Source organism: Tursiops truncatus, chromosome 10 (assembly GCF_011762595.2).
Source record: "Tursiops truncatus isolate mTurTru1 chromosome 10, mTurTru1.mat.Y, whole genome shotgun sequence".
In the NCBI taxonomy this organism is placed as follows: Eukaryota; Metazoa; Chordata; class Mammalia; order Artiodactyla; family Delphinidae; genus Tursiops; species Tursiops truncatus.
This window is the reverse complement of record NC_047043.1, coordinates 34370329-34393133: the sequence shown is the minus strand read 5'-3', so window position 1 is coordinate 34393133 and position 22805 is coordinate 34370329. Positions and strand designations below refer to the sequence as shown.

General features: G+C 37.3%; 1 protein-coding gene across 1 annotated transcript in view; it reads right to left on the bottom strand.

Moving 5' to 3' along the window:
* Positions 1 to 22805, bottom strand: part of KIF6 (kinesin family member 6) — a 387265-nt gene that overhangs the window by 262732 nt on the left and 101728 nt on the right. Inside the window, exon 6 of the mRNA XM_073810765.1 lies at positions 7254 to 7383. Within this exon, the coding sequence (XP_073666866.1) occupies positions 7254 to 7383 (130 nt within the window). The remainder of the gene's footprint in view (positions 1 to 7253; positions 7384 to 22805) is intronic.

Sequence of the window (22805 nt, the reverse complement as noted above, 5' to 3'; positions counted from 1 at the left end):
TCAGAGTTGGCTTGCATTTTTCAGACCGGATGTCCATAAGCTTCTTTATTTAGCTTTGGAAATTAGTAACTTCAATAGATTTTATCTTGGAGTTGAGCTTTTTCCATTTTTTCTTAGACACAGCATGGCCTTTTCATCTGCAGATTCAAGTAATGCCAGATTTCAGGAAACTTCTCTCTCTCTCTCTCTCTCTCTCTCTCTCACTCTCCATCCATGTTTTTTCTGTTCCCCTCACTCTTCTTCAGGATTTCTAATTATTCAAGATTGGTTTCTCCTTTGGCTCTCTTTCTAGGTATCATTTTCTCTCATTATTTTAAATATCCTTAGTTATTTTTCAGCCACATTTCCTCCTCTTCTTCTTCCTTGTCTTCCTTCTCCTCCTCCTTTTCTCCTTCCTTCTCTTTCATTTATTAATGGCACTTTCATCACTATAATGGCTTTCTTCTTCTCTTTCATTTCTGAGTTCTTCAAGCTTGCTTTTATTTTCTTGTCTTGTAATCTTTTCTTTGAAACTTTCTATATTTTTAAGCTATTTTTAAAAACAAATATTGCTTTTAGGTAACATATTTAAGATTCTGAAGTATACTGCCTTGCTTCCTAATGTAAGGAGTCTTCAAATGTATGTTGCTTTTCCCTCCACACTCCATATACATGGAAAGATCTTTAGTATTTTCCTTTTGATAATTTTATCTTTGAGCATGTGCATCTTTTTCCTAGAGAGTAGTCTGGGAGATGGGTAAGGGAATATTCAAATTCAGTTTGTGTCCTGAGTACCTTTACTCTGCACATATTTCATTCTTAGCTTTAAGAGCACATACTTTCCTCAAATTTTTGCACTAAAAGGTCTGGGATGGCAAAACCCCTTAAGTCACAAACTCCCTGAATCCCACTCACCAAAGGCCATCTTTCTTGGCCATAAGCCTAGACCACTGACCATAAAAATGGCCTGTCTTTAAGGTTTCTTCTTTAGACTCACCTTCTATAGTGTAGAATGAATATCTAAATAATATTGCCCTATCGTACTTGTCTGTTTTCTTAGATCTCACCACCCTAACCAGAAGATCATTGGATTTGCATTTAAGAATTGTGACACTTTCTTTAAGGAGAAACTGTATCCTGCCTGAGGTTGGAGGATATATGTGTTGGCTCTCAGCAACCTCCCTCACCGTAATTCAAATTTCACAGTATTTGGCAGATTTCCTCACGGTTTGAGGTTATGGCTATTTCCTTATTTCACTGAAGATGGCTTTTTCCCTTCTATTTTTCACTTTTTGTTGTTGGTGGTGGTGAATTTCAGTAACAGGGAGTAGAGTAAAAATTACTTTCTTCTGCTATTTAATCAGAAATCAGAATTTTAAAGGTCAGAAGAAACTCAGGAGCTAAATTTTTACAGCCAAGAAGATTGTGTTTCTCTAATTATGTATATGGAGTGAGTACGTTTTAATATTCTATTAATGGCTGCACCGTACCACTTCATTTATTTTAATAAACGTTTTAGACTTGAAACTTATGGTTCATGCAATACCACTAATCAGGTTAGATGAGAGCAGAATGCAAACTATATTATAAGACAGAATCACTAGTTAAGAAAGACTGTGTATTTCTCATATATAAAATATAAAAAAGAGGGAGAAAAATGCTTGGGATATATTAAGTGCTCAACATTTAAGTTCCCTTCTTTCTATACCTACTAATATATATACAGTAGATAAGAAAATTTAGAATTGTCAACACATCTTTTGCTAAGGCTTCTAGCTGCCTATTGGGACCTAATGATAAAAGATGTTATTCTCATTATAATAAGAGCAGTGTGAAATGGATTTTCCCTGTTAAATATTTTGCTCTTCTCAGGCTCACAAATCTTGGTGTATACTTGCTAATTATATATAACTAATATATCTTTCCAACAAAAATCTGTGAGGATGTGTTATTTAGTGTCTCTCTAATGGTGTGATGGAATATGATTCTGGAACACTAATTGCAACCCAAATCCTCTTGTTTCCCACACACACTACACAAGGAGATCGAGGCTTAGAGAGCTGTTAACAAACACAATCACACAGTCAAGCTGCTCTTTCCTTCCCGTGCTGTCCTCGTGTTATTAGACAACGTGTCCAGCGACAGCTGTTTCAGTAACTGTACAAACCTACTCACTCCACTCACAGCCTGTCTCCCAATTGTCTTTGCACTTCTACAAGGTCACACAACTCACTCCAAAAGTTTGACAGAGTGCAAAGTCTGAGAGCTTACAAAACGCATCAGCACAACTCAGATACATTTAGTATGTTTTTTATTTCAAGCAAAGAATTAGGCAGAAAGACCTCTAATAGTTCCTGGGAAAATAATTTACAAATCCTGTAAATGTTGTTGGGAGGATGGTTATTTAGAAAGTGATGTCTTCCAAAAGGTCTGAAGCACCACAAATTAAATTTTAAAATGCCAAAGTCATCTGTGATGCATTCTGTACTCACCAAGAGGCACAGTGTACCATAAAATCACCCCCAATTCTGGGTTTGAGATTGCAGGTCTTTTCTCCTGAAATCACCAGGTCTTCTGCTCCACATTAATTCGACAAAAAAATATTTTTAATTAATGACTGACCAACTATGTAGTTGCCAGATGCTGAGAGAATAGAGTTGAACAGGACTACAGTCTTGTCTTTCAATAGTTGCTAGCTGAGAATTGTAGGGTCTTTCCAGATGTTATACTATATATAGCATATTAGCGCTCCTGAATTCATCAAGGTCAAGAGCAACACCAGATACCAATCATACAAGAAATTACATCCAAGGTTATTTGGACACTGTATTAGTTTTCTAGTACAACAAACTAGGTGGCTTAAACAATAGAAATTTATTATCTTACAGTTCTGAAGGCTAGAAGTCTCACATGGAGGTGTTGGCAGGGTTGGTTATTCCTTCTGAGGGTTATAAGGGAAGGATCTGTTCCAGGCCTCTCTCCTTGGCTTGTAGATGACTGTTTTCATGTTCACATGGCACACTCTCTCTATATGAGTCTGTCTTCAAATTTTCCCGTTTTATAAGGTTACCAGTCATATTGGATTAGGGCCCAACCTAATGACCACATTTTAACTTGATCACCTCGGTAAAGACCCCATCTCTCAATAAGATCACTCTGAGGCACTAGAGGTTAGGGCTTCAACACAGGAATTTGACAGGGTGAGACAATTTAACCTACAACAGACACTACTGTGAAGTTTTGGTAGAAAGGACCCTGAACACTATTCTCTTCTCCAAATTGGCTTGTAAAAGAAGGCCATATTAGTCTAATTACTCACTGTGAGCAACATTATGACTCCCTAAAATGAATAGTTAAATGGCACTTTTATCAGTGGAGATTGCTCCTAGAGGGAGCACCTGATTTTGTTAATTCAGTACAGCTTCTGTCAAGATCCAGGTGAAATCCCCATGCTCCAGAAACCTCCGATAAAATCCACTCCAACCTGATGATGACCATCCCCTTCCATGTCCCAGGCCAAAATAGGAACAACGGGGTAGATGCAACTGGGCATCAGATTTCAATTCAAAATAAAACACTTTCTAATAAGTAGAATTATTCATCAGTGAGCTATTGCACTTCTAAGCATGGCATCCAAAGGAGAAACCGTAAAATAAAAAGATTGACTATGCTAAAAAAAAGAAATGAAAACTAAAAGAAAATTTATAAAATGGTGGAAAATGTTTGCTAAATATATGACAAAGACAAAAGTTATCTTTATTCATTCACTCAACAATTATTTACTGAGCTCCTACTATATATCAGTCTTTGTTTCTAGGTGCGGCAGATGTGAACAAGACCAAGTGCCAGCCCTCATGGAGTCAACAAATCAACCAGACCTACCCTGACACTCCAAGAGAAGAACAAGTAGAGCACATAAACAAAGACAGAAATGCAAATGGCAAATAAAGATATAAAATAATTTGGTAATCAAAAATGCAAGTTAAAACAAATTTTTTTTTGCCTACCAAATTGGAAGAACTTTCAAATCCTGTGATGTTGGTGAGGGTACAGAATATGGACCTGATCACATACTTCTCTGGGAGTGGGTTTCAACCAGCTTCTTAATGGTAAAACACAAACTGCCCCCAAATTTAGACTGAGCACATTTAAAATGCTAAAATGCATATTCCTGGGCTCCACGGCAGATTCTGAATCTATCCATCAGATATGGGATCCAGGAAACTGTGTCTTTTGACTACCATGGGGTATCCTAATACAAGTTATCCTTGGGCCATACCTGGGGACAGAGTGCTCTAGACCGTGGTCAGGGCTGAACAAACAGTTCCAGCAATGGGACTGTGCAGGGCCTAACAATCAAATGCAGAATATCTTGTTCAATTAGATGTAACTAATTGAGAGCAACATTTCAATGATAAGACAAAAAGGTACCAAGTTATACTTGTTACTGGTGGGCTTGGACACTGGGTCACACACAGTTCAGCTATCACAATATTTATTCTCTCTGGTACAGCAAATCAACTTTTGAAAAAATTTACCCTAAGGACATAATCACGTTTTATTCAAAACATTGGTAGGATTACAGAAATTATTTAAGAGTGAGTTCTAAAAATAAGAAGAGGCTAAAGCTATTTTTAATAACTTTTCCTTAAAATGCTAGCTATAAGTAGAGAACTTAAAAGGGAAGAGCTCTCCACTTTAGGTCCCCATATTTAGACTTTGTTTTGCAAATGTTTTCTGGTTACCATACCAACTTCTGGATTTCTCTATGTAAATGGGAAATTGGGAACCTCGCCTTTTAAAAAAAATGATTAGTGTGTTCTTTTTATCCTGGTAAGCTCATTCTGTGCTGACAAATTATATTCTGACAGCTTGGTTGTAATCTAAAACATGCCTCTCTGGAGACTGAATAATAAAGTATTTCCAGGGATTGACAGTTACTCTTCATTTATATTTTTATGTATTTGCTTTCAATGAATTCAAGAGATAAACTGAAGTGCTACATACTTGCTATATTTTTTAAATAATTCAGAAATGTATCCTCACTTGAAAAATCTGACATGTCAATTTGATTATTGAACTTGTGAACTGTGGTGTAAGGAAAGAACATAAGCTTCTGAAAGGGTCGGACTTGGAGCTGAACACTGGCTCTGCCACCTACTAGTTGTGTGACCTTGGGCAAGTAGTCTAACTCTTTGAGCCTTAGCTTCCATCTATAAAATAAGAATCAGAAACAATATATACATATATAAAGCATCTACAACAATGCCAACTCTATTGAGCAGGTTCTTGATATAACATGGTAGCTATTACCAAAGACAAAAATAAAAGCCAAGCACAGAAACATCCAAAACCTATTAGATTTGGTTTAAAAGAAATCAGGCTTCACACAGGAAAAAAGTGAATACATTTTTAAAGTAATGCATAACCAACATTGTTAGAATTGGACTTCTTCATGTTTCAGCTATTTATACTATTGTTAAACACTCAACAGTAAATAATAGGAAAAGACTGTTGGAACTTTGTAAGGTGACAGGACATGATAGATAAGCTTGTGCAAAGGAAGCTTAAGGTCCTCAAGACTTTACAATAGTCTGAAAAGATGCAGTTGGCTAAAGTTAAGGCGTAACTTTAAAATAGCAAATGGCCAAGATTTTTAGCTAATAGAGGTCATAGTGAACCAGGGCCAGGAGCCCTCCCTGACCCCTTAAAGATGAGGGGACGTAATTGTGAGGATGAGGCCTGGAGTCCTCTAGGGATGCGTCACCTCAGGAAGAAGGTCAGCAGTGAGGCAGGGACAAGCTTCCCCGTGTTTTCCAGCAGCATTAATGGATCTACCTTTTTCATATTCCATTGGTGGGCAGGACCCATCTCTAGTCTGTCCCGCTCCGTTTGCTGTTTATTAAACTGTGTATGGAGGAGGATTTTTAGTGGGGCATGTTAAATTTTTCATTATTACACTCCCTAATTCTTAATCTGCCTTTATTCCTTTCTCTTCAATTATTGTGAGAAGAGCAACACGGATGATCGCATGGACAAAATGTTGAAGCAATACACAAATGCAAAACATTGTAAACAAAAGAAGATATTCTGAAATTAAAAACTATGTACCGCTCTCTTTAAATAAAAATAATAAGTTAAGCGTCCTCAAATCCATATTATATGTGGCACCTAAGCTCAACTTATTTAAGTTAGTCTATTGAAGAGTACTGATGCAGACCTAGTAAAACAACAACAACAAAACTAAGGTCCCAACACAATAACAGATGTCAACACCATGCTTTCACTACCTGACTTTTCTTTCCATTTATCTATCTTGTATTTAAGGTGGTGCATTCCAGAGGGTGAAAATGGGGCAGAAAAGAAGTCACTTGAGGGAGACTTTCTCAGACTACTTCTCCTCCCAGCTTACTGTCCTCACCTATTGTTTCTCATCAGAGACAAGGCAGAACACAGAACCCGGGGAGTGTGGTTTAAAAAGGAAAGTGCCCGTGATCACAGTAAGCTGTTCACTTGGGGAACTGTTCCCACATCACCACCACCACTACCGAGACCACTTAATTCCTTTCACTGCAGTGTCGCTGGATGAGACCTTTGTGACCCTCCATCTCCAATCAGTAACTGGTTGAGGTTAGGGCCCAAGACTGAGTTGGCTCCAGAATCCTGGCTCCAGAATATGGTTCCCAGGTAAAATATAGGTGCTCAGTTAGGTTTGAATGTCAGATTAGCAACAAATAGTTTTTAGTATAAGTATATCCCCAATATCGCGCTGAGACATACTTATACTACATACCATGGCAGTGTTCCTGGATCTGCCAACAATAGCTGCAAATGCATAGAGCACTTTCTATGTTCCATGCATTATTCTAAATTCTTTACAAATATTAATTCACTAAATACATGAAAATACATGGATAGGTAAACATATGCCAATACATGGATGACTGGAGGTTAGGAAGAATGAACCATGTATTTTAAGTTTCAAAACTTATGCAAAAATTCCTATAATTAAGACTTTTGATGAGTTGTCACTGACTAGCTGCAAATCAATTTGTAGAAAATTTAAAAATATAAAACTAAAAAAGACTAGATTTTTGTCCCTGCTCATTAACTAGCTGGAAGACCTTGGGAAAATCTTCTCAATTCTCTGGATCTAGGTTTCCTTCTCCTAACATGAAATTGGGATGAAATTATTTTTAAAGTCATTGCTGCCCCTAAAATTCTATTATATCTTATAATGTGCAAAAAACAGCTTGCAGAGAAATGCTTATTACCTCTGCAATCATTCTGTTGGTGTCTCCTAAGAAAAGCAGATTCAGAGCTTCTTCCTCTGTGGTTGCCTGATGAAGAGACAAGTTTTTCAGGTGGATATTCTGATCAGGGTCCTCCAATACTGTCACTTTCCTAGGGAAATGGGAAGCAACAACACAAGGCACTTTGAGAATGAAAAGAACTTCAAGTCTTTCTTACAGGTTTCTTTTTTAGAAGCTGTATGCACGATGTCTTGAATTTATAAAATCCAATAGTACACAAGACACCAGACAGTACTGGATTAGCATCAAACACTGACATTCCCTTGACAGTACTACCAAATAGCTTTGGGGCTGAAAAGTATATTACAAGCTCCTGATTTAAAGCCATCTGTCTTGGTAATCATCAGAACCCCAAAGCAACTTAAAATACATATTCTTATTGAATTAAAAATGCAAATAGTTAACCTTCTACCTATATCAGGAAACTTGGCTATACAGTATTTTTCTATGTCATAATTCAGTTTCTTACATAGGTAATGCACAAATTTTTCTCCTTCTAATTTTTCCCTTTTGTTCAATTTCATACCATTTTCAATTTACATGACATTTCAAACTGGTTAGCTCATCAATTTAAACATGATGAAAATTGAGGCATCTGTTATCCCTCTAGGAGTTGTTCCCTTGTCTAGTTTTCTTATCAAGGTGAATTAAAAATAATCAAGAAGTCTTGTAATAAAATTTTAGTTCATAATTATTATTTTTATGTCCATCAGATGTGTTTCTTGACTTTTTTTCATTTACAACATCACTTTTCCTTCCACTGAATCCTTACAGTAAGAGCCTTAGGTCTGGAATTATATTCATCTATTACAACTGCCTCAGTGGGCATCCTGGTGCCAACACCACTTCCTCCCAGGTGAATTCTAACCCTGTTTTGAGAGTTGGCTTGTCAGTACTCTCCTTAGAGTCCTCTTAGTATTTTCTGCAAATGAACACAATTTGGCTGAACTCCTCACAGTCTTGCTTCAAATGCCTACAGATTCAAGCAATAAAGTTACTAAAGAGAGTTCCCTTGCGCCTCTTGAGTTTTGCTTTCTTGATTTTCTTAAAAATTGTTGAAGAAAGGAAATCTGTAATTCACAAGTGTTGCAAGTGTACCTCCAGAAATCTGCACTTGCTTACAGCATTTGGAACTGATGATAATAGATAAAGGTTGGCATCGTTTAGCACTATTTCTCCCTTCAAAGTACAACTAGCAAGTGGACACGTGTCACTTGCCTATTGACAAAAATACATTTATAAAACCTTAAAAATGAAGATTTTGCAAAGACCATAATTTTTCAGTCTTCCATTTTGTAAGGAGGTTATCTGGACTTTCATATGTAATTTGTGGGCACTTAAAATACTAACTGCAGGAAGAAAATGTAGCTCTACCAGCACCTCTGTGACCAATATGTCACTAATAATCTAGCCTGTTGCCAAGTTTTGGACTCCTTTTTGTCTCCTTCAACAATACCACCTAAGATGGAAAAAGATCTCTTCCCTAAATGAAAACAAGTATATTTTATTTATTTTTCAACAAGACTCATAAGTGAGCTTATTAAAAATGCTTGAGTTAAAAAATGCTTAGAAAACATTAAGGCATTTTTAACTGAAATAGATGAATTGTGCTCCATTTTTAGGAACCCCCTTTATTCCTTAAGCTTTGCTTCCACCCTGATCCTTCTGATATGCTCGAGAAGGTTTGCCTAAATTCAATCCCTAAGGACACAGAAGTTAGAATTCTTCCTAAATCCACAGATTCTAGGTCTTAAAGGTAAAAAGAAGTTAAGTAATATTGGAAGGAAGATGAAAGCATGAAATAAGTGATGAGACAGTATATTAGAAGTGAGAAAAGAAGAGAGTTCTGTCTGTTTCAACAGGAGGAAGAAAACAAATTCTCCAACTCTGAGGCAAAGTCACCTGTGGTACATGTTGCAAGACCAAGTCTGATACAAAACCAACCTGTGCAAGTTCAGAAAAGGGAGAGGTGGGGGAGCAGGAAACAATTCAAAGACGAGGATGCTCACGCTCACTGGGCACCAAAAATATGCCAGGGACCTGCACTGTCTTCTGTAATCCAGTTGTAATCCTGGCTGCACACAGGAATAGCCTGCAGAACTTAAAGCAACACACCGGTACCAGGTGTCCTCCTAAGAGGTTCAGATTTGACTGTTCTGGGGCGTGGACTGGGTATCAGAATCTGTAAAGGTTCCAGGTGATTCTAGCGTGCAGCCAAGGTTAAGAGCCATTGACTTCATCTTTAACGACCACACAAGGTGGACACAGGGGGAGGAGGTTTCTGGTTTCTTTATCTTTACTCTCCACCCAGCTCCACCCCAAGCCCAAAGGGGAGAGTTACTCATTTTACTGGTTGGAGCTGAAGTCACTTTGGGCCATATCTACTAATAGGCAAGGTCCCTGTGAATTTTAAAAAGCTTGTCCTTCCATGGGAGGTTTCTTTTCTACTTCCCTGACCATGCAGCTGATGGGTAAACTAAGCCACCCATTAACCACAACAATAACTACAGCTCAACTGGGGATTATGGATATTCCTAAACATCCATAGGGTTTATATCGTTGCTAAATCAAAACAAAATCTAAATGATATATCATAAATAATCTCACCATTACTTCACTGAAATGAATGCAGAAAACAAGCAAGTATGGAACTCTAAAAGTGTTCATTTATTAGACAACCTAAATGGGTCACTGATTTAGGATTATATTTACAAAGAATAGTTAGAAGCATAAGGTAGAAAGCGTGAAATGTCATCAGCAGCATTCGGCTAAGCTACTTTTTTCCTTCTAAATCATTCAGAGCCTTTGATTTGCAATGGACCTACCTCAGAACTATTACACTTCTATATTTACTTCCGGGTGCTCGTCCAGCTTTGTCACTTTGATCACAATACAGTTTGCACGTGCTTCCAGTTTTTCTGTATAGAACTCTCAGCCGTCTTTTGTAACCCTGTAACTCATCACCAGGCATTTCTCTGGCACTTTTCTGATACTGTTTTCCTCACTACTTTCTGATTTCTTGCCCGTGGAGGTTTTGAAAAGTAAATAAAAAGACAGGTTGGTGTCCAGTTTACTTTGGCTTCTTTCATGGTTCTCTCCCTGCTTTGGGCTCATCTGTTGGGCACGCTTTAATAAAAAGACTCCACCTCTGGCATCTTTCTGGAATCTTCTTCAGTGCAACTGTCTCCCATCAGGGTCTCTCTTGCCAGTTCTTCTCCTCAGATTCTTTCCTGGTTTCTGCCCAATCCCTTGGGCATGAGGCTTTGGACCTTCCCTTATTGCCCTGCCTGCCCTCATTGAAAATCCCTTTTGCACTTAAGCCTCCCAACCAATTTGTAACTCCCACCCACTCTCATGCCTTTACTCAGAGAAGTGCAGCCTCAGCTGGGTACTACCTCTTGACTAGGTCGACTAATCTAGGAGTGAGAATGCTTTAAACTCTGCTGCTGGTGGAAAGCTTTTCAAAGTTGGAGGAAATAAGAATCATTAGCAAAAGTTTCTCTTCGAGTTGCTTCCTTTCCTGGCCCTTCCCCACCCCCCTGCCACTCCCCATGCCCTCAGCTCTCTAACAAATCAATAGCTATTTCCTGAATCCTCAGTCTACCACTCGATTCTGACTATAATTTTCATAGCTTGAAAGAGGGCTTTATTGGAGTTTCTTAAATAAACATCTTAATTCCAAGATGGAAACCCCCCAAACTATTTATTTGATTCCTCTTTGAAAGGGCCTGTGAATAGTTTTCTCTACAAAATGTTTCTAAAATGTTTAGATTTCAAGCAAAAAGCCACTGATAGCCTTAACTTGGACCCCTAAGTGGAAAAGTTCTGCTAAGTATACTCAGCCTACTCAATGATGGAGAAGAAGCAAGCTTTGTGTTTTCTCTGTAAACAGAGACTCTTTTCCATTTGGCTAAGTAGTTGGAATTTTCAGGCTTTCTAACTGACTGGAAGACATATTAAGAGCAATGGCCAAGCTCTTGTTCCCAATAATGGAAGCCATCAATGAAAGAACCCTCCCCACCCTACATCCCATCTCCACAACATTCCAATACCACCAACTTGCTGAACAGGGACTTTCCAGGAGTTACTACAGTGAATCTGGTCTCTCATGTTCACGTTATAGACAAATATTGCTATGGTGATTTCTGTTATTTTTTTCTACTTGCGAGTGCCCCGTGTGATGGTGCAGGCCAGGCACTGAACAACGGCACCTTGTTCAAGATGGTGCAATTCACATGAGTCTGTAGATTATGACTTATGTCTGTCAGGGGGCAGTAAAGTGTCTTCCAACAAAACCAGCATATTACAACAATTTTTCAACAGGTGGCAGGGTTGTCTTTTAATAATCGCATGAAGGTACCATAAAGATGAGAGGTAGCTCAGTCTAGTTACCTTGACTTAGAAAAATATCAGTAGCAGGCAGCCCTCATGAAAATGGAAGGGTGTCCATCAGGCTCTTCTAAATAACTGAATAATCTCACATATTGTAAACAGAGCTGCACCATTCATTTCAATAAAGAGAATATTACCTAATTCATCATTTTCCAACTTCCTTTTTTTCCCCCACCCCAACACATTTTCAGAAACTCTCTACAGGGTAGATTTGGGGGAAGATGTAAATTTTTAGAAGTATGTAAGGAGAGCTCTTCTTCTTTAGATTGATTAAAAATCTAAAAGATTTCTTCTGTTATAAAATATAATAGTTGAAACATATCACTTAAGAAAGTTTTATGAACCTGCAATAAATTTTTGTGCTGGTCTTAACCTAGACAGAATGGGCTAACAGTAATGGATACTTTTTCTCAAGATCACTATTGAGGTATTTTGAAAACTCTTTCTAGTAACTTGAAAAAGATATCTTTTCTTTCTTGTTTTATCTAAGATTATATCTTCTTACTGATAATGAAAAATATAGCCAATCACATGACACTTTAGATTGAGTTATTTCATTTAACCCACTAAAAACACCAGGTTCTCTACTAAATATTTAAAGAAGAGATTATACCACTTATCTACAATCTCATTGAGGAGAGAGAAGCAGAGGAAATACTTCCTAACTCATTCTGTGAGGACAGCATTGCCCTTATAACAAAACCAAAGACATAACGAAAAGAAAATTCTAGACTATATCTCTCATGAACATAGATGCAAAAATCCTCAGTAAAGTATTAGCAGATCAAATCCAACAATGCAGAAAAATAATTATATACCATGACCAAATGGGATTATCTCAGGTATACAAGGCTGGTTCAACATTCAAACATCAGTCAATATAATCCATCACATCAACAGACTGAAAAAGAAAAATCACATGATCATATTAATAGATGCTGAACAAGTATTTGACAAAAACCAATACCAATTCATGATAAAAACTTTCAGTAAATTAGGAATAGAGGGGATCTTTCTCAACTTGATAAAGACTATCTACAAAAAAACCTACAGTTAATTTGAGAGCTAATGGTGAGAAACTCAAAGTTTTCTTAGTAAGATCAGATACAAGGTAAAGATATCCCCTCTCACCGCTCCTTTTCAACATTATACTGGAAGTCCTTGTTAATGCAGTAATGCAAGAAAAGAAATAAAAGGTATACAGATTGGGAAAAAAGACATAAAGATGTCTTTGTTCACAGATGACGTGACAATCTATGCAGAAAACCTGAAAGAACTGACAAAGAACTCCTGGAACTAATAGGTGATTAGAGTAACACTGCAGGATACAAAGTTAATATACAGAAGTCAATTGCCTTTTTGTATACTAGCAATGAACAAGTGGAATTTGAAATTAAAAACACAAAACCATCTACCTTAGCACCTAAAAATGAAATATTTAGATATAAGTCTAACAAAATATGCACAATATCTATATGAGAAAACTACAAAACTCTGACAAAAGAAATCAAAGAACTAAATAAATGGTGAGATATTCCATGTTCATGGAGAAGGAGACTCAATATTGTCCAGATGTCAGTTCTTCCCAACTTGATCTATAAATACAATGCAATCCCAATCAAAATCCCAGCACATTATTTTGTGGATATTGACAAAATTATTCTAATGTTTATATGGAGAGGCAAAAGACCCAGAAGAGCAAAAACAAAATTGAAGGAGAAGAACAAAGTAGGAGGACCAACACTACCCAACTTCAAGACTTACTATAAAGCCACAGCAATCAAGACAGTGTGGTATTGATGAAAGCATAGATAAATTGATCAGTGGAATGGAACAGAGTCCAGAAATAGACTCACATAACTATAGTCAGCTGATCTTTCACAAAGAAACCAAAGCGATACAATGGAGCAAAGACAGCCTCTTCAACAAATGGTTCTAGAATAACTGGACAGCCACATGCAAAAAAAAAATGAATCTAGACACAAACTTTGCACCACTCATAAAAATTAACTCAAAATGGATCACAGACCTAAATATAAAATGCAAAACTATAAAACTCCTAGAAGATAACATAGGAGAAAACCTAGACGGCCCTGGGTGCAGTGATGCCTTTTTGGATATGACATCACAGCCATGATCCATGAAGGAAATAATTGATAAGCTGGACTTCATTAAAATTAATAGACAATGTCTAAAGAATTAGAAGATAAGCCACAGACTGGGAGAAAACATTTTCAGAAGACACATCTGGCAAAAGACTGTTATCCAAAATATACAAAGAACTCTTAAAGCTCAACAATAAGAAAACAAATAACCCAATTAAAAACTGGGCCAAAAACCTTAACAGGATCTCAAAGAAGATGTACAGATGGTAAATAAGCATAAGAAAAGATGATCCATGTCATATGTCATCAGGAAAATGGAAATTAAAACAATAATGAGCTACCCCTACACACTTATTAGAATGGCCAAAATCTGGAACATTGACAACATCAAATGCTGGGATGTGGAGCAACAAGAACTCTCATTCATTGCTGATGGGAATGCAAAAATGGTACAGTCACTACAGTTTGGTAGTTTCTCACAAAACTAAATATATCCCTCCCATATCATCTAGCATTCATGGTCCTTGATATTTACCCAAAGAGGCTGACAACTTACGTTCACACAAAAACCTACACACAGATATTTATCGAGGCTTTATTCATAACTGCCAAAAACTTGGAAGCAACCGAGATGTCCTTCAGTACGTGAATGGATAGATAAATTTTGGTACATACAGACAGTGGAATATTATTCAGTGCTAAAAAGAAATAAACTATCAAGCCGTGAAAAAACATGAAGGAGAACTAACTGCATATTACTAAGTGAAAGAAGCCAGTCTGAAAGAGCTACATACTGTATGATTCCAACTATATGACATTCTGGAAAAGACAAAACTATGGAGATAATAAAAAGATCAGTGGTCACCAAAGGTGGAGGTAGGGGTAGTGATGGCTAGGCAGAATACAGAGAATTTTAAGTCAGTGAAAATACTCTGTATACTATCATGATGAATATGTCATTATACATTTGCCCAAACCTATGGAATGTACAACACCAAGAGTGAAACCTAGGTAAACTATGGACTTTAGGTGATTTTGATGTGTCAATGTACATCCATTCTTTGTAACAAACGTGTCATTTTGGTGAGTGATGTTGAAAATGGGAAAGGTTATGCATGTGTGGGGCTAGGGAGTATATGGGAAACCTCTGTACCTCCCTCTCAATTCTGTTGTGAACCTAAAACTAAATACTTCATCATGAAAAAAAAAAAAAGAAAAACAGGTCCAAACTGAAAGCTGTAAAATGTTCTTTTTTTTAAATTGAAGTATAGTTGATTTACAAGAGTATAGTAGTTTTAGGTGTACAAAATAGCAATTCATTATCTTTATAGTTATACTCCATTTAAAGTTATTATAAAATATTGGCTATATTCCCTGTGCTGTACAATATATCCTTGTAGCTTATTTGTTTTGTATGTAGTAGTTTGTACCTCTTAATCCTCGAAGGTGCAAAATATACTGAGCGTTTGTTGTGATGAATTCTTGTCTTGTTTTCCACATTAACTTCTTTCTTTTCAACTGGTAAATATCCTCTACTAAATATTACCATTATTATTTCTTTTTTTAAGTTTATTATTTATTTTTTCTTATTAGTCATCCATTTTATACGCATCAGAGTATACATGTCAATCCCAGTCTCCCAATTCATCACACCACAACCCCCACCTCCCGCCGCTTTTCCCCCTTGGTGTCCACACGTTGGTTCTCTACATGTCTGTCTCAATTTCTGCTATGTAAGCTGGTTTATCTGTACCATTTTCTAGGATCCACATATAGGCGTTAATACACAATATTTGTTTTTCTCTTTCTGACTTACTTCACTCTGTATGACAGTCTCTAGATGCATCCAGGTCTCTACAAATGACCCAATTTCATTTCTTTTTATGGCTGCGTAATATTCCATTGTATATATGTACCACAGCTTCTTTATCCATTCATCTGTCGATGGGCATTTAGGTTGCATCCACGACCTGGCTATTGTAAATAGTGCAGCAATTAACATTGGGGTGCATGTGTCTCTTTGAATTATGGTTTTCTCTGGGTATATGCCCAGTAGTGGGATTGCTGGGTCATATGGTAATTCTATTTTTAGTTCTTTAAGGAACCTCCATACTGTTCTCCATAGTGGCTGTATCAATTTACATTCCCACCAACAGTGCAAGAGGGTTCCCTTTTCTCCACACCTCTCCAGCATTAATTGTTTGTAGATTTTCCGATGATGGCCATTCTGACTGGTGTGAGGTGATACCTCATTGTAGTTTTGACTTGCATTTCTGTAATGATTAGTGACGTTGAGTATCCTTTCATCTGTTTGTTGGCAATCTGTATGTCTTCTTTGGAGAAATGTCTATTTAGGTCTTCTGCCCGTTTTTGCATTGGGTTGTTTGTTTTTTTGATATTGAGCTGCATGAGCTGCTTGTATATTTTGGAGATTAATGCTTTGACCGATGATTCATTTGCAAATATTTTCTCCCATTCTCAGGGTTCTCTTTTCGTGTTGTTTATGGTTTCCTTTGCTGTGCAAAACCTTTTAAGTTTCATTAGGTCCCATTTGTTTATTTTTGTTTTTATTTCCATTATTCTAGGAGGTGGGTCAAAATATATCTTGCTGTGATTTATGTCAAAGAGTGTTCTTCCTGTGTTTTCCTCTAAGAGTTTTACAGTGTCTGGTCTTACATTTATGTCTCTAATCCATTATGAGTTTATTTTTCTGTATGGTGTTAGGGAGTGTTCTAATTTCAAGCTTTTACGTGTAGCTGTCCAGTTTTCCCAGCACCACTTATTGAAGAGACTGTCTTTTCTCCATTGTATACCACTGCCTCTTTTGTCATAGATTAGTTGACCATAGGTGCATGGGTTTATCTCTGGGCTTTCTATCCTGTTCCATTGATCTATATTTCTGTTTTTGTGCCAGTACCATATTGTCTTGATTACTGTAGCTTTGTAATATAGTCTGAAGTCAGGGAGTCTGATTCCCCCTGCTCCGTTTTTTTCACTCAAGACTGCTTTGGCTACTTGGGGTTTTCTGTGTCTCCATGCAAATTTTAAGACTTTTTGTTCTACTTCTGTAAACAATGCCATTGGTAGTTTGATAGGGATTACACTGAATCTGTAGATTGCTTTGGGTAGTATACTCCTTTTCACAATTTTGATTCTTCCAAACCAAGAACATGGTATATCTCTGCATTTGTTTGTATCATCTTTAATTTCATTCATCAGTGTCTTATAGTTTTCTGCATACAGGTCTTTTGTCTCCTTAGGTAGGTTTATCCCTAGGTATTTTATTCCTTTTGTTGCAATGGTAAATGGGAGTGGTTCCTTAATTTCTCTTTCAGATTTTTCATCATTCGTGTATAGGACTGCAAGAGATTTCTGTGCATTAATTTTGTATCCTGCAACTTTACCAAATTCATTGATTAGGTCTAGTAGTTTTCTGGTGGCATTTTTAGGATTCTCTATGTATAGTATCATGTCATCTGCAAACAGTGACAGTTTTACTTTTTCTTTTCCAATTTGGATTTCTTCTATTTCATTTTCTTCTCTGATTGCTGTGGCTAGGGCTTCCAAAACTATGTTGAATAATAGTGGTGAGAGTGGACATCCTTGTCTTGTTCCTGATCTTAGAGGAAATGCTTTCAGTTTTTCACCATTGAGAATGATGTTTGCTGTGGGTTTGTTGTATATGGCCTTTATTATGTTGAATTAGGTTCCCTCTATGCCCACTTTCTGGAGAGTTTTTATCATAAATGGGTGTTGAATTTTGTCAAAAGCTTTTTCTGCATCTATTGAGCTGATCATATGGTTTTTATTCTTCAATTTGTTAATATGGTATATCACATTGATTGATTTGCCTATATTGAAGAATCCTTGCATCTCTGGGATAAATCCCACTTGAACATGGTGTATAATCCTTTTAATGTGTTGTTGGATTCCGTTTGCTAGTATTTTATTGAGGATTTTTGCCTCTATATTTATCAGTGATATTGGTCTGTAATTTTCTTTTTTTGTAGTATCTTTGTCTGGCTTTGGTATCAGGGTGATGGTGGCCTCATAGAATGAGTTTGGGAATGTTCCTTCCTCCACAATTTTTTTGGAAGAGTTTGAGAAGGATGAGTGTTAGCTCTTCTGTAAATGTTTGAGAGAATTCACCTGTGAAGCCATCTGGTCCTGGACTTTTGTTTGTTGGAGGATTTTTAATCACAGTTTCAATTTCAGTGCTTATGATTGGTCTGTTCATATTTTCTATTTCTTCCTAGTTCAGTCTTGGAAGGTTATACTTTTCTATGAATTTGTCCATTTCTTCCAGGTTGTCCATTTTATTGGCATAAAGTTGCTTGTAGTACTCTCTTAGGATGCTTTGTATTTCTGCCATGTCTGTTGTAAGTTCTCCTTTTTTGTTTCTAATTTTATTGATTTGAGTCCTCTCCCTCTCTTTCTTGATGAGTCTGGCTAATGCTTTATCAATTTTGTTTATCTTCTCAAGAAACCAACTTTTAGCTCTATCGATCTTTGCTGTTGTTTTCTTTGTTTCCATTTCATTTATTTCTGCTCTGATGTTTGATTTCTTTCCTTCTACTAACTTTGGGTTTTGTTTGTTCTTCTTTCTCTAGTTTCTTTAGGTGTAACATTAGATTGTTTCTTTGAGATTTTTCTTGTTTCTTGAGGTAGGCTTGTATAGCTATAAACTTCCCCTTAGAACTGCTTTTGCTGCATTCCATAGGTTTTTGATCATCGTGTTTTCATTGTCATTTGTTTCTAGGTAGTTTTTGATTTCCTCTTTGATTTCTTCAGTGATTTCTTGCTTATTTAGTAACGTATTGTTTAGCCTCCATGTGTTTTTTTTACGTTTTTTCCCTGTAATTGATTTCTAATCTCATAGCGTTGTGGTCAGAAAAGATGCTCGATATGATTTCAATTTTCTTAAACTTACTGAGGCTTGATTTGTGACCCAAGATGTGATCTATCCTGGAGAATGTTTCGTGTGCATTTGCGAAGAACGTGTAATCTGCTGTTTTTGGATGGAATGTCCTATAAATATCAATTAAATCTAGCTGGTCTATTGTGTTATTTAAAGCTTGTGATTCCTTATTAATTTTGTGTCTGAATGATCTGTCCATTCGTGTAAGTGAGGTGTTAAAGTCCCCCACTATTATTGTGTTACTGTCGATTTCCTCTTTTACAGCTGTTAGCAGTTGCCCTATGTATTGAGGTGTTCCTATGTTGGGTGCATATATATTTATAATTTTTATATCTTCTTCTTGGGTTGATCCCTTGATCATTACATAGTGTCCTTCCTTATCTCTTGTAACATTCTTTATTTTAAAGTCTATTTTATCTGATATGAGTATTGCTACTCCAGCTTTCTTTTGATTTCCATTGGCATGGGATATCTTTTTCCATCCCCTCACTTTCAGCCTGTATATGTCCCTAGGTCTGAAATGGGTCTCTTGTAGACAGCATATATATGGGTCTTGTTTTTGTAGCCATTCAGTAAGCCTGTGTCTTTTGGTTGGAGCATTTAATCCATTCACGTTTAAGGTAATTATCGATATGTATGTTCCTATGACCATTTTCTTAATTGTTTGGGGTTTTTTTTTTGTAGGTCCTTTCCTTCTCTTGTGTTTCCCACTTACAGAAGTTCCTTTAGCATTTGTGGTACAGCTGGTTTGATGGTGCTGAATTCTCTTAGCTTTTGCTTGTCTGTAAAGCTTTTAATTTCTCCATCAAATCTGAATGAAATCCTTGCTGGGTAGAGTAATCTTGGTTGTAGGTTCTTCCCTTTCATCACTTTAAGTATGTCATGCCACTCCCTTCTGGGTTGTAGAGTTTCTGCTGAGAAATCAGCTGTTAACCTTATTGGAGTTCCCTTGTATGTTAGTTGTCATTTTTCCCTTGCTGCTTTCAATAATTTTTCTTTAATTTTTGTCAACTTGATTACTACGTGTATCGGCGTGTTTCTCCTTGGGTTTATCCTGTATGGGACTCGATGCGCTTCCTGGACTTGGGTGGCTATTTCCTTTCCCATGTTAGGGAAGTTTTCAACTATAATGTCTTCAAATATTTTCTCTGGTCCTTTCTCTCTCTCTTCTCCTTCTGGGACCCCTATAATGTGAATATTGTTGCATTTAATGTTGTCCCAGAGTTCTCTTAGGCTGTCTTCATTTCTTTTCATTCTTTTTTCTTTATTTTTTTCCTCAGCAGTGAATTCCACCATTCTGTCTTCCAGGTCACTTAACTGTTCTTCTGCCTCAGTTATTCTGCTAATGATTCGTTCTAGTGTAGTTTTCATTTCAGTTATTGTATTGTTCATCTCTCTTTGTTTGTTCTTTAATTCTTCTAGGTCTTTGTTAAACATTTCTTGCATCTTGTCAATCTTTGCCTCCATTCTTTTTCCAAGGTCCTGGATCATCTTCACTATCATTATTGTGAATTGTTTTTCTGGAAGATTGCCTATCTCCATTTCATTTAGTTGTTTTTCTGGGGTTTTATCTTGTTCCTTCATCTGGTACATAGCCGTCTGCCTTTTCATCTTGTCTATCTTTCTGTGAATGTGGTTTTCATTCCACAGGCTGCAGGATTGTAGTTCTTCTTGCTTCTGCTCTCTGCCCTGTCATGGATGAGGCTATCTAAGAGGCTTGTGCAAGTTTCCTGATGGCAGGGACTGGTGGTGGGTAGAGACGGCTGTTGCTCTGGTGGGCAGAGCTCAGTAAAACTTTAATCTACTTGTCTGCTGATGGGTGGGGCTGGGTTCCCTTTCTGTTGGTTGTTTGGCTTGAGGCAACCAACACTGGAGCCTACCCAGGCTCTTTGGTGGGGCTAACGTCGGACTCTGGGAGGGCTCACACCAAGGAGTACTTCCCAGAAATTCTGCTGCCAGTGTCCTTGTCCCTTGGTGAGACACAGCTGCCCCCCGCCTCTGCAGGAGACCCTCCAACACTAACAGGTAGGTCTGGTTCAGTCTCCTATGGGGTCACTGCTCCTTCCCTTGGGTCCCGATGTGCACACTACTTTGTGTGTGCCCTTCAAGACTGGAGTCTCTGTTTCCCCCAGTCCTGTTGAAGTCCTGCAATCAAATCCCACTAGCCTTCAAAGTCTGATTCTCTAGGAATTCCTCCTCCCATTGCCAGACCCCCAGGTTGGGAAGACTGACATGTGGCTCAGAACCTGCACTCCAGTGGGTGGGCTTCTGTGGTATAAGTGTTCTCCAGTTTGTGAGTCACCCACCCAGCAGTTATGGGATTTGATTTTATTGTGATAGTGCTCCTCCTACCATCTCATTTTGGCTTCTCCTTTGTCTTTGGATGTGGGGTATCTTTTTTGGTGAGTTCCAGTGTCTTCCTGTTGATGATTATTCAGCATTTAGTTGTGATTCCGGTGTTCTCGAAAGAGGGAGTGAAAGCATGTCCTTCTACTCCACCATCTTGAACCAATCTCCCCATTATTATTTCTAATAATAATATTTTTCGACTTGAACTCTGGTCTTTTGATTTCCCAAAGAACTTAATCAACACCCAAAGGTATTTCTACCACCAAAAGTCTGCCATTTCAGAGGTGCTGGCAACCTGTATATGATTTATTGCCTGTCTGAAAAGGAGCAAAATTGAAATGATTCATTTAATGTAATGTATCCTACATGATTCAAGGATGCCCAATGTCACTGTGGCAACATCTTCACACTTTCAAAAGGTTTCTGCTTCTTACTGTGCTTAGGCTTTCATATGCTATGAAAAGAGGTATCACCAAAAGAACTCAAGAAAGAGAACTAGGGGCTTCCCTGGTGGCGCAGTGGTTGAGAGTCTGCCTGCTGATGCAGGGGACACGGGTTCGTGCCCTGGTCCAGGAAGATCTCACATGCCGCGGAGCAGCTGGGCCTGTGAGCCATGGCCGCTGAGCCTGCACATCCAGAGCCTGTGCTCCGCAACCGGAGAGGCCGCAACAGTGAGAGGCCCACATACCGCAAAAAAAAAAAGAAAAAAAGAAAGAAAGAGAACTGGAAGCTGCTACAGAAATGCAAAACCAAAATGAGAATTATCCATGACAGGTAAAGACAGAACCAGACTAGGCACAATTAATGTGTAGGAGAAGCAACACTTTTCTCACAGGTGGTTATATTTATTAATTTATTGGTTACTGTCATTTAATTATTTCACTAAGATTTAGCATCTATGTGAAACATACTTTCATTTATATTTTCTTTTTTCTCAAAATTATTGCCATATATGATAGAATTTTAGTTTGCTAATAAATTGATAGGATCATCTTTCTGTATTATATTAAATTAACCAAACTTCTCCCACCCCAAATCAATATCACTTTGCAACCCCCAACAGACAAATGGCTTCCAAATCTAATGTATGTAACCATGGCTTATCATCGACTTATCTATTGCCTACAGGCAACCACCATTAGCATGATTTTCCAGATGTAAACATTTAACATAAAAAACTATGCTTGTTATCCTCCCTCTAACACTAATACCCTTTGCTTCAGCCATCACATTCCTTTTGGTGCTCCAGGCTCACAAATAATGCATCGTTTAATGAAATGTCTTGTTTGGCTTAATTTCATACGGAATTACAAAGCCCATACACTAAAATTTATCTTCTTCAGTGCTACCAACTTTTTTTTTCAAAGGAAATCATTTTCCTCCCATTTTCACTAATACTTGCTTTCTAGTTCAGATTTTATAGTTTCAGTATGACAGATTATGTGCTCAAGTTTTCCACATTTGGGGAAATTATAGGGATAAATAGATCTCGAGGCAATGGATTTGTAATTTTGGAAAGACACAGCACTTCCTCTGCCAAGTAAATAGCTTTATACACCTCTAAGTTTCCACTATTGCATTTTACAAGTTTATTTACTTTTGTTTATCTTCATTTTAACATAAATTTTATTATTTTTCCAAGTATAAAAGTAATACATCTTCTTGTGACAAAGTTCAAAAATTTTTAAAGTAAAATAAATTTTTAAAACAGAGTCCCATCACAAAGACAATGATAACGATGTAATTCCT